At 45.1% G+C, this 12,116-nt stretch overlaps 1 protein-coding gene across 1 annotated transcript in view; it reads right to left on the reverse strand.

Annotated features, from left to right (window-relative positions):
• Nucleotides 1-9,932, reverse strand: part of EFEMP1 (EGF containing fibulin extracellular matrix protein 1) — a 45,570-nt gene extending 35,638 nt beyond the window's left edge. Inside the window, exons 1-4 of the mRNA XM_082049643.1 lie at nucleotides 9,769-9,932; nucleotides 9,222-9,309; nucleotides 6,226-6,274; nucleotides 5,788-6,048 (exon numbers count right to left, since the gene is read on the reverse strand). Of these exons, the coding sequence (XP_081905769.1) occupies nucleotides 5,788-6,048; nucleotides 6,226-6,274; nucleotides 9,222-9,302 (391 nt within the window). The 5' untranslated portion in view covers nucleotides 9,303-9,309; nucleotides 9,769-9,932. The remainder of the gene's footprint in view (nucleotides 1-5,787; nucleotides 6,049-6,225; nucleotides 6,275-9,221; nucleotides 9,310-9,768) is intronic.
• Nucleotides 9,933-12,116: the final 2,184 nt, after the last annotated feature.

A 12,116-nucleotide genomic window follows, 5' to 3' on the forward strand; every position in this document is an offset into this window, starting at 1 on the left:
TGGTATCACTATAAAATGACCCAGGCCGGGCGCTAAAAGCAGCTGCCGAGATGCTCTGCTGGGGAAACTTTCTGTATTGCTGCACAACACGATGCAGGTCTTGGAACTGGGAACAAAAGGCAGCACGTGCTCTCAAAATCGCATTTGATGCTGTTGGATGCAACAGCTGGCGGCTTGTAAGGCTTACTGACTTTTAGGATGCTTTTGTCTGAGTATTTGCAACAGGTACAGGGAGTTCCGTGAGATAAAGAAATACTCTGCCTTTCAGTGGGGCACCAAGCGTACTGGGCTGCCCAGGCAGGATCAGACATGAGCCCATTCTTCCCCTTTGCTCTCTGGGGTGATTCCCAATCGTGTTATGGAACAGACCTCCGGCTTCCAGAGTGCAATTCTGAAGGAGGACAGATGGCTGGAGCTTCGGACTCCTTCAGGCCGTGTGCCTTCGCAATACATTTGCTATGTTTCGCCTGTCAAAACATCACCCTCCTCAGAGCTACTAAGCAAACAGGCTTTACAATCAACAAATCAAACCCGAAAATACGACGGTCGATGCGACTACCGTACGGTCCCATTTTTCTTGACGAAGGAACCATGAGAACCGCTAATGAGTTTACTCAAAGTCTAGCGCTCGCCTGCGGAATCACAATTCAAGGAGCTAAGGTAAATACAGCTTTCGGAAGCTTGCCTGACTCTAGGCCGCTTAGCGTGACCGGCATATGGGACGAATCTTTAGCTGCACCGTACCGAGCGTATTCCTGCAGGGCTGAGGAGAATGGAAAAGCAGTAAGTCACTAAAGGAAGTGAAGCAGCTGCGAGTATTTATGCTTGTGATGGATGTTCACAGTAAAATGGTCAGACAGAACAGAGAAAATCCATCCAAGGTCTTGACATGACACTCGCAGCTGTGCAAACAGCACAAATGGGAAGATGATTCAGAGTGGCCAAATTTTGAAAATGTCCCAAAATAGGCCCTCAGGCCCTCAAAACAAGAGTGTTTCTTGTTGGTTTTTTTGTGACCTCCCCTCTGGTCCCTCAAGGCAATTAGAGAGATGCTCCAGAAAGGGCTCTCTGCAGCAAAATGTCGTGGTTTCACAGATTAACAGCTTGAACAATTGGTTCGGGATGGGCGGATGAAAGATGATCTCTGCATGATGTACCCAAATGTACAAGAAATTAATTGGCCTCTGTGAACACCCTGTACAAAGAGCTGTGAAAACGTCAGCTTGTATCCTTCTGTGGATTCTTTCAGACCTGCAAAATTCCTATGGTTTTTCCAAGTAATTAGCATTCAAATGGCATGTGGAACCAGGTCGGTCTCTTAGGGTGGCTACTGCTGGCAACCAGCAGCCTGCAGCAAACCTATGTGCACATGAATTGTGCCTGAGTAAGCACTTTCATTAATTAATGCCATTCTAAACCAGATAACTAGACCTTATTTTTCCTACCACAGCCTCTCTCCTCACCCGATCCTCAAACTAAACAGGCCTTGTGTTGAGAGGAACAACTCTGGAACTAAACTTGTCCCAACCCAGGCTCTTTTTCCAAGTAGTCCCAAAAGCACATTGTAAAGTACTCCTTAAATGCAACGAGTGGAAAACCAGGATGGTGCGATATTTTACAAAAAGCTGTCTAAAATATTTCTGGGGCCAGCCTAAGAAACTCTTGTAGGTGTATTTTAGGTTAAGTCTATATTGGCAAACAGTCCACCTGCACTTATCCTGCTTTTATATCCTTTCTATGCTAGCTGTACATCCCTGATATAGAGACACACACACACATATATATAAAACATACAGCAATTTCTGCATGGAAAACATCATTAACTGTTCCCCATTGTCCCTCCTTCCTTGAAGAAGGTTTTTTTTTTTAAAAAAAAGAGCAAATTAGACATGCAAACTTTAGGCTTATTTGACTGATTTACAGCAAGTTAACTTCTTCAAGTAAAAGCTTAGATTGAGTACCATAAGTTACTTTGAAAAGTACCAGAAAACTTAACAACCCCCCCCAAGCCGTACCACTGAAGAGTGCCCTAAAATGATTTGACAGGGGAAAAATAACCCCAGCACAGAAAAGTTCATCCCCTTCCTCCCCCAGAGAGCTACAAAAGCAACTGATGTCCACCAAAGTCAAGGCAGAACTATCTGCAAAAATGGGGCTTGCTCTTCCACCGATATATTTTCGTACAGTCCCTCTCCCCCCTGTCTTTTACAGTCACAGGAGCACAAAGGGTTATAAAGAGACTGGAGAAATACAGGAAACTAATCTAGGTGAGAAGCAAAAAAGCTTGCTGACTTTCTTGCTTGTATTGCTAGCATGATAGGAAGGCAAAAGAAAAGTTATTCTCCCTTCTCAAGTTTACAGGTGATTTGGTACTTTGGCTTGGTCTTTTTTTTTCATCCAAGTGTCATTAACATTCTAGGAAAAGTTTCTTGCAGACTAAATTTGACAAAATTGAATTAATTGGGTGATTTTCTTTTGACTTCAATAGGAGCAGACTCTAATCGCCAAGCACCTAACACCACAGTAGAAACACAATTCGGTCTTGTAGGCAGACAGAGCGCAGCTATTGATGTCTTTTATCAGGCAAAAAAAAAGCATCTGTGAATATCAGCTCAGTAATTTGCTTCAAAATATTTCTTGTTTTTGGCTTTTCCCAGTTGGAGTGATGCTCTCCCAGTGCCGGGTCAGAACACGGTGTGGCGGGGGCCACATCCAGGACTCTGCTGTAGCGACCAATGCAGCTGCCCTTCCACTGAAAGGCAAATTTGGAAGTGCCAGTGAAGCGCGAACGGATGACACAGAGATGGGGAATTAAGGTCATAAACTCAGAATTTAAGACACAGTTCAAGTGTTCTAGGCTGAAGTGCAAAACTCTGTACGTATTCTACATAAGCGATCGTCCTCCGGAATAACCTCTCCTCACCTTTTCCTCTGTTTTGCGGGTTCTCAGTTCTTCCTACTCACATAAAGCATCTTCAGAATTTCCCAGGGAATGTTCGCTACCCACACTTCTAACATCAACACAATCATATGTGTTTCTGGTCACTAGTGGTTATAAAAATGACGTATATCATAGACAACTGCAGTCATTTCCGTGGTGTTGTGCTTTGCTACCAACCTGCCACCTACGCTGTTTGTGGTCTCTGATAAATCACAACACAACAGAAAACTCTCAACACCGGTAAATATCATAGTTCTCATTTGTTTTCTTTAGGTCAGAAGTTAAGAAGGTATTAAGTGTCTTGTGTAACTCAGGGATCTGGCTGTGTTTTGGTAGATTAAGAATCACGCGCTTCTCTGAACGTTTCTCATTTGTCTCAACAGAAATGGGATCACGCTTTACCTAACGATGACGCTCGTCACCAAAGCCTCAAAGTCCAACAGGACGAGTGTCATTTCTGCCTCTTTATTCCAAGCACAGACACCAACATGAGTGTGTTCGGCCTGTCGCACCCTCACTCATCAATATTTCAAAAGGGAGTGGACACTTGTATTAAAACAGAAGGCCCCTCATGCTCGGGTATGATGTCAGTAATGCAGCTCCTCCGAGCATGTTATTATTTTAAACAGAGGTCTCCACACTTTCACATTGGTTATAAAATACTTAGTGCTGCTGGACTGGAAGGAAAATGTCATACATCTGCAAACAATTAGAAGGAGCTGGACTTCATATTTGATTTACTAAACAATAAAACAAGCCTAAGTGTGACTATGTGTGTAAGTTACACTCCCTAGGAGCCTCGAGCAGTTATCATAGCAAACTCTTTTAAGCATAATTAAATAAATCCACAGTGGGACCATTGCTGATCAAGATTATCTTTTATAAGATATTTTCAGCAGTGAAAAGCACGAAGATCATGAAGTTGGATACATGCTTTAAGTGCTCCAAAAGTCTTTTATCCTTTCTTTCAAGCACACTGTCCACTACCCTTTTTCCAGCTGGAATTCATTCAGTACAACACATTTCAGCTTTTAAACACTAATATTTCCGTGCTTTCTGCATTTAGATTTAAATTTTGGCATGAAGAAATTAGTAGCAAAACTCTGATTCAGGCAAGCCCAAGATTTCACCATAGTTTGTGTATCTGCTAGTTAAAGAGTTCTGGTACTATAACAACAGTTAGTTGTTGTTATAAATTAACAAAAAAAATTGTTAATTGACTATAAATATTTAGTTGCAAGTTTCAGGAAGCCAGAGCATGGAGTAAAAGAATAGTAATGGATCACCACCGACCTTCTCCTCAACCAAACAAAAACGTCGGCCAGTCGTCAGTCTCTAAGTCAACCCTAAATCTCCACCTTTATTTGGAATAGGAGGTATTGGCGCTGCGCGCTGTTAAACTTTCCTGCGCTTTCCATGATTTATACACCTAAACCCATTTCAGCAAAAGTGATGTTCATGTGCATCGCCAGGTCAAACGCAGGAGTCCGGAATTCTGGTCCTGCTGCTACTTCGCCAAGTTAAACTGAGGAAAAACATCATTTGCCATCCCTGGCATTGATTTTCCCTCAATAACCTCAAGTGAGTGCTCAGCATTAAGGGACCACGGTGCCGACCGCCTGCAGTAGGTTCTTTACTTGACATTCTTGAATTAGAGTGACAGAAATGTTGAAGATTAGCAGAAAAGCCAGAAATGCAACCCCGAGGGCTTCGCCTACAAAAATAACTTATCCAGCCTCCATGATGATTACTGTGCTTCAGAATGACAGGGAATTTACTTACTAGTGATAAATAATGTTCTGTATACATGAATGCCAGGGAGAAAGGAACTACCACTGTATATTACAGCTTGCCCTGATTATAGTCACTCAAGTACTATTTTATATGATTATACTGTTATGGGCCACAAAGTGGAAAAGATGACCCACGGGGTCAAGTTTTGCCCTCCATTTGCACGGGTATCCCACTAACGTGCTTGAAAACCCAGCTGCTGAACAAGGAGGAGAATATTTTTTTTAATGAAAGAAAACAAAACAGTGGACGAAACATTTGTTACTTCAGCAAGTATAAGAGTAAACTATTTATATAAAATAATAAATGAAACAGCCTTAGTTTACACTAGTGCTTGTGACTCTGGTTCCTGAACACATACAATTAGCATTGCTAATACCCCGAGAATTTTGGCGCTGCGTGTGGTGTATGTACACGCAGATGAAGGCTGCTCATTGCCATAGTTTCAGAGGCTGGCGGGACTACGACTGCGCGGAGCCGCTGCCACAGAGAGCAGAGGAGCACAAGCTGTGCGGGTCCTGCTCCTTCTGAAATAGTCCTCACACATCATACAAACGCTGTGCTCTTCTGTATTACAATCTGGTCTAAGCAAGTGTTCATACAGCGGTTATTTTTCCTTCCACTCAGCATCCTCTTACTGAAATATACAGACAGTTTTGCAAATCTTTAGAAGTTGTATATAATGTGATTCGCTACGTTGCTTGCTTTTTTCCAAAGTACTGCCTCTCCTGGCCATACTGAACACAAAAATGTTTGACTAAAGCGGCTCACTTGCACTAAGATTTCTGTGAGGATCTACAGACAACAGAAATGATTCTACTTGTTAGCCTGAAATAGATGGAACAGACTGTAAGGAACATGTTGCAAGTTCTGTTACCTTGACCAATAACAACATGCATGTATTTTATTTACGTGTCTTATGGAAATGCATAGGTGTCGCGTTTATCGGCACAATAGTACACGCTGTTAAATGCAAGAGGCTTTCATTTCCCAGGCGTTAGATTGTTCTCCCACACTCCAGCCGTACCGAAAGCGAAGCGGGCGGCAGCGCTTACCTTGGCACACGTTGTGGTCGCTTTGCTCATACCCAGCTGCACACTGGATTTGATGAGTGGGGTTTGGAGGGGCGCGCTGAGGATCAGCTGGAGTCCGTCGAATGACGTTGTTTCGACCACTAGTGGATTCAGCTGCTGCTTCGTCTCGCTCATTTACAATAATTTGCGCTGTTCTGGGTAGACAGAGGTATCCTCCATAGTGGTTAACACATTTCATCCCACCTTTACATGCATCTGGGACTATTTCACATTCATCAATATCTGTGGTTAGCAACAACACAAGTCATGCTTTTAACAGTCGAACCGTCTGCAACAGCCATTAATACAAATAACACAATGAGACATGCAGGCACAACTCCCTGTCCAAAACAGGGGTGTGGAATGAAATACTCAAAGAATGCCAATGGCAAGTCTGCCTTTGAAAATTATGTACTGTACCTTTGCACCGTTGCCTAACGGGATCCCATTCATAGCCATCTGTGCATTGCTATAGAGGAAAAAAAAAAGAAAAAGAAAAATTAGGCTACTCAGGATTCTTTATTTCAGAAAAGCACATTTCAATGAACTGAAAGTTTGACACTAAGGGAAATGTGATGTTTGCGTACCTTGGCAAGCTAGGAAAATGGCTATTGGTACAGCACCGCTGTGCGGGAACAAAACCAGGTACATACAGGGAGAGCCTCTATCTCAGAAGTTCCCAAGATATTGTTTGTTGTGAGTATGTAGGTTTTATTTGGGCTGAGGAACAAAGCGAGAAAAGCATCACTTTCTCCTTGCCTTGCTCCTACGGGCTGTTCTAAAGCATCCGTCATTGGCTGAATCCTGGAATAAAGGACCCTCTGGACCGGCCCAGCTGGCCAGTAAGAAAACCTTCTTATCAAAAAGCAGCAAGTTTTTATGAATTTTGCTCTTGTTCGCTGTCTTGCAACAGGCGAACATCTTCCATTCCCAGGGCTGGTTTGTCAGCAGGGCCGCCGGGCTCTACCCCCCGTGCTCCGTCCTCTCTCCCATCCGCGCTCGCGCGACGGGGAAGGATCTCCTGACAGCTGGAAATTCATTCACATGCTTTTGAATCACACGACTCCAGGAATTACAGTCTAGGAAGAACAATTTATATTGCGGGACATACAATAAACGGTTAGAGTTTATAACAGCAGGGCTACTTATGTAAATAAGACTTTGCAAAATTCAAACAAGACTGTACTCAGCAACTATTCATATCAACTCGGACTAGTAACTTCAGGAAGAATTTTAACTATTCTGCCCTGCGGTTAGGTAGGCATCTTCATTATTCCTCTGCCCAAAAGCATTACATTGTCTATAGTGCAGTAATTTTAATTGCAGGTGACAGAGACCGATTAGCGAAGTATCGCGATGCTACATTTAAAATATCAATGACCCAACTGAGCTGCGCTGTGTGGGTGCATGTGCATCCTGTGCTGCTTAGGATATTACTTTAATGGCCCTATAGAAAAAAAGAATTGAGTCGGCTAACGTAATTAGTCACGGCCAAGCAAGCCAAATCGCGTTGCGACTCCTCTGCTGCAGAGGAACTCTGCGAGTCACAAACCTGACCTTGCGGTGCCGGGATCCGCTTGTTCCATGTACTGTCCTCAAGTTACTTTGAGGACCTTGTTACTAACGGCCACTGACTCAGCAATAGGATTGAAAGTATTTTTTTCACTTGCAGGTGACACCAGCGATCTGCCAAACCCGGCTGAGAGTTGTAACTTTGGAGGCTTTTTCTTCCAGAGGGGTAAGTGGAAAGCAACTTGTATTACAATTCTCAATCTCTGAAGGAATGACTCCATGCTGAGTTGACAACACCGAAGTTACTGTAGCTATGAAAACGCAAACCCAAAGGGAAACAGCTAATTCATGCATGTACTGAATCACCCGGTTCCTGTTAATGCACAACAGAAGTACTGTCTATTTAACTGGAAGGAGCCAAGTCCATCTATTACTGCAGCTGAAGGGACTTTATTGTGGATTTGGCCCTAAATGAATACAATGTACGTGGGAGAAACAGTAGCATCCTAAGAGTAAAATTTCCAAAAGCAAAGTTTTTTTGTTCAGTAGTTTTACATCATTAGAGATTAATGATCGTTGGAGCACCCCAGTGCTCAGACCTCTTCAAAAACACAGCATAAAGACCCAAGTTCTATATGGAACCCAAGTTATATATGCATGCTAGAAATCTGCCATTGGTATAAACAGAACTATGTAGGCTTGCCAGAAAATACTACTTGATTTCTTTAAAAACAATGTGTGATTAATGCAGTAAAGGAAGGGGGCGAGATCCCTGTATTAGTGTAGATTTTCAAAAGGTTCTCAGATCTTCAGTTTCCCCTTATATAGAGGGACTTAGAAAAAAAAATCAGAGAAGCCTCTAAATAGAAGTACTCTCAACCTCCAAAAAACCTCTTCCTTCTAAAGACCGATGCTAAAGTACTTTATGACTGACTTCCTCTTGCTCACTTGAGGCTTCTTTGAGCCCCATCTCCTACAATAACGTCCAACTCTGCATTATTTACTTGCTCGAGCCATCCCACTGACTTCAGTGGGATTACTTGTATAAGTCACAATCCGAGTCCTTGGCTGTGGTTCTCTAACTTTTTGCATGTGTGCAGAATTTTCTGCTTGTGTGGCATTGCGCTGATGTCTGTACACATTTTCGGAGGTCCACCCATATGAAGCAAGTTGCAGGGATTACAACTGTAATCAGATGTGAAAACGCGGGTTTTTCCCCAGCCCAAGCCGATGTAATTGCCACTCCTTCTATGACATGCGTTATGCAAGCCAAAGACTGAACACAGGCAGATTATTAAAGAAAAAAGCCTTGCAAAAAGGCCTTTAAATCTCTTACCCTGTCACTTGGTTACAAGCAAAACCTATTTCCAGTATTCTTGTACAATTTTATGGAGCGGTGCAAAACCACTGCTCAAAACCAGCACAGAAACTCACAGCCCTATGAGCACTGCGGGGATTCAGATGCTTCATTAAGAGCACTGAATTTTTAAGTACTTGCATTTTGTTAAAAACAGCTTGAAATACCCAAAAGAAAACACAAGAGAATGTTTGCCATAATTATCTGTCAAATTCCATATATTTCAAATGAAGGTCCTAGGGACCCTGTCTTCATGAAAATGGATTAAAATAATATTAAAACCTCATAATTTTGTTCAGTTCATCAAACTCAGTCCATAGACAAGCTCTTCAGAACAGGCAGTTGCAGCCTATTCTGCTCAATCCCGTCGGCTTCAGCTATAAAACAGTTCCAGCGCAGGAACAGCTTATTTTATGGTTAACATTCGAACTCAAAAGAACTTTGCATTGCATGCTATACATTGGCAAGCGATTTGGTTTTTCTTAAGGGTCACTTAGAAAAGAATCCCTGCAAAGCAGTAATTACCTCGAACTCTATTAAACCTTACCGTGTACGTTATGGTTTCCTCAGTTTCCTGCGAGTGTACTGTAATAAGAATGAGAGCAGCCAAGAACATAGCTGTCAACATCGTGAACCTTGAAAGAAAGAAAAACAAATAAAAGGGGGGTATTTTTAGGCAGCGCCCCCGGGACCTGCCCCGGTCCCCACCTGGGGGAAGCGGCCCCGGCCGGAGGAGGGTGAGCGGGGCTGCGCGGCCGCCCCTGCTGCTGGATCCAGCCGAGGGGGGAATAAAAGTAAGTAAGCGGAGTTTAAAAAGATCACAGCGCTTAATGGCACACGGTGCTGGGAGCGGTGCCGGGCAGGGAGCCGGCGGTGCGACCGCCCCGCCAGCGCACGTTTTGGGGAGGCAAAGCGATTTTTTCGGGGGGTAAAAACTCAGCGGGAGCCCCGGGAGGGACGCGCCGCGGGACCCGGCTCCCTCCCCGCGGGGAGAACGGACCGAGCTGCGCCGGGCACCTGCCGGCTCGGCCCGGGGCCGCCCTGCCGCGCCCCGGGGAGCAGCGCGACACGGAGCCCGCGCTGCCCGCTCCTACCTGCGGCGGGGCCGGCGGTCGCTGCTCCGGCGGCGCGTTCCCGCGGCGGCTCGGCCCCGTCCGTGCGCTGGCTCCGCTGCGCTGCCGGCGCCCGCTCGCTCTCCTCTCCCCCCCGCCGCGGGCCTTCGGCTAAATAGAAACGGTCCCGGCTCCTACCGGAGCCCCCGGGCTCCCCCTACCGACCCCGCGGCGGCCGGACCCTTCGGCGGGGCGGGGCGCGGCCCTTCGCCGCTCCCCGCGGTGCCCTGAGGCGGGGCAGGTGCGGGGCCCGGCCCGGCCGCCATGTTGCGGCTGTGAGGGGAAGCGCCTGGCGGGCCCCGGGGCAAAGCCACCGCAGGTCCCGCCAGCCCTGCCCGGGGAGGCGCTGAGGGGAGACAGCCGAGCCCCGGCGGAGCCGCTCCGCCCCGGGCTGGGGGCTGTGGGATGTCGCCGTGCCTGCCTGGGCGCCCCAGCGATGGCGGCGTGCTGTGGCAGGTGGTGTCGCCATGAAAGCGCGGGGCAGCCGTCTTGTCTTCCCAGAGACCGTGCTTCGAGGCTTCAAAAGAGCCCCACATGGCAGAGCTGGCAAGGAGAGAAACGATGAAATGACGCAGCACTAATTCATTTTCTATAGATCATGGTAGGCCTCTAGTAACCCTGCTGTATGTAGTGTAGGGTATGGTTTGTAGGGTATGGTTTGCCCCATGGCGTGAAGCAGGGCTGGGACCCCAGGAGCACCGACCTGCCTTGTTCTGTCACAAACCAGCTTCCCCGGTGTCTTACCGAGCTCCCGATGAACCAGCTCGCACCAGACATGCTCCTTGGTGAACGTTGTTGAATACCTGTCTATAAAGACATAGTTCTTAAAGTTTAAGCTGAGCTGTAACTTTGCAAGCAATAGTAGTCAGTGTTTGTCCACCTAGGCAAGCTTTTTGAAATCTAACGTGGCAAGGCCGATGCGTTTTCCTGCCCGTTTTGAATTTGGTGAATAAAAAAAGCAAGGAGTGCTTCACAGAGGAATGCTCTTTCGTTCCTGCACCCTGTCAGTTAAGCAGCATTGGTTTTAAGAACTGTTTCTGTACACAAAATGCTGTTATTTCCCTCCCCAGTGGGACGGTGACTGGACTGCAGGGCCGATGAGCAGGCGTTGCAGAGGCTTAGATGCTCTCATAGGTGTGGTGGTTACGGTGGAGACCAGCGTGCCAGGAGCTCTTTCTGCAGAGGGATAAGCCAGATCATTATTTAGGTCCCCAGTTTTGCTTCTGGGCCACTGTGTCATCATAGTGCAGCTGTTCCTCTACTTTAGTTGAACGTAAGGTCCTTAATTAAAAAAATGTTGACCCTGAAGGGCCTGGAGAACTTGAGATCTCCCAAAAAAAAGGTCATACTAGCTGGCAGACCACTGCCACTGACGCCCTAGAGAGTAGCTTTCCTATATAATCCTTGAAATTATTAACATTAAGCTACATTTGATCTTGTGGAAAACATCAGTTCTTTTTTTTGCAAGGCCATACATAGCGCATTAATTTTGTCTCTGAACTAAATTGCTTCATATCTGTTTTAAAAGAGCCAGGTTGGGTGGTTGCAGAATCCCTCCAGCTCTAACACTATGTTGCCTGTCTTTTTTGCTTTTTTTTAGGTATTTACAAGAGAAGACCAGATTTTGCCTCCCTCAGTGCAGTGTCTGTGCTTACAGGTAAGTGGGACTCCTAAAACTGTAGGACTTACAGTCCCTACACCTCATTGGTAATAATGTACAGAAGCAACAATGTAGTGTAATAGAGAAAATTTAGATTGAATACATTTTTAGGACATTTTGCATGTACTTTCATATGCAGACATATTTAACAAGCGATCTTTTGACACCTACTTGCCTACTCCAAAAGAGATTCCCTTAAAACCTGTAGGCATGTTTTAGAAAGTCAATGTTTTGTATTGGCTCTAAGTTATTGACTTCTGTTAATGTAAACTGGATTCATACTTGTGATATGCCCCCTAATATATTTTGAAATTTTACTGTTTCATGCTTACAGGAAGCAGTACAGACATTTCTAATAATCTAATTCATGCAAAATGGTACCATCCATTCCTTTTATCTCTTGGCAACAACACTTAGTGAATTTTGAATGCATTGTCATATCTGCCATGCAAAGAGAACAGAATTCAACTTCTGTGATTATGGATTAAGTCAAAATTGAAAAATGTTTTGTCTTAATCTGCCTCCTAGGGAAACATTGCCTGTTTCACAGAACTGCAATTGGTTCCTTTCACTCTACAAAAGTGAAGCAGAGAATGAGAGAAACATAATTTTGGGGGATGTATGAATGCCAGCAGAGCATAGATCCTATACTTGGCTTCAGACAGTGTTA

The sequence above is a fragment of the Streptopelia decaocto genome, assembly GCF_964273445.1.
Source record: "Streptopelia decaocto genome assembly, chromosome: 3".
Taxonomy (NCBI): Eukaryota; Metazoa; Chordata; class Aves; order Columbiformes; family Columbidae; genus Streptopelia; species Streptopelia decaocto.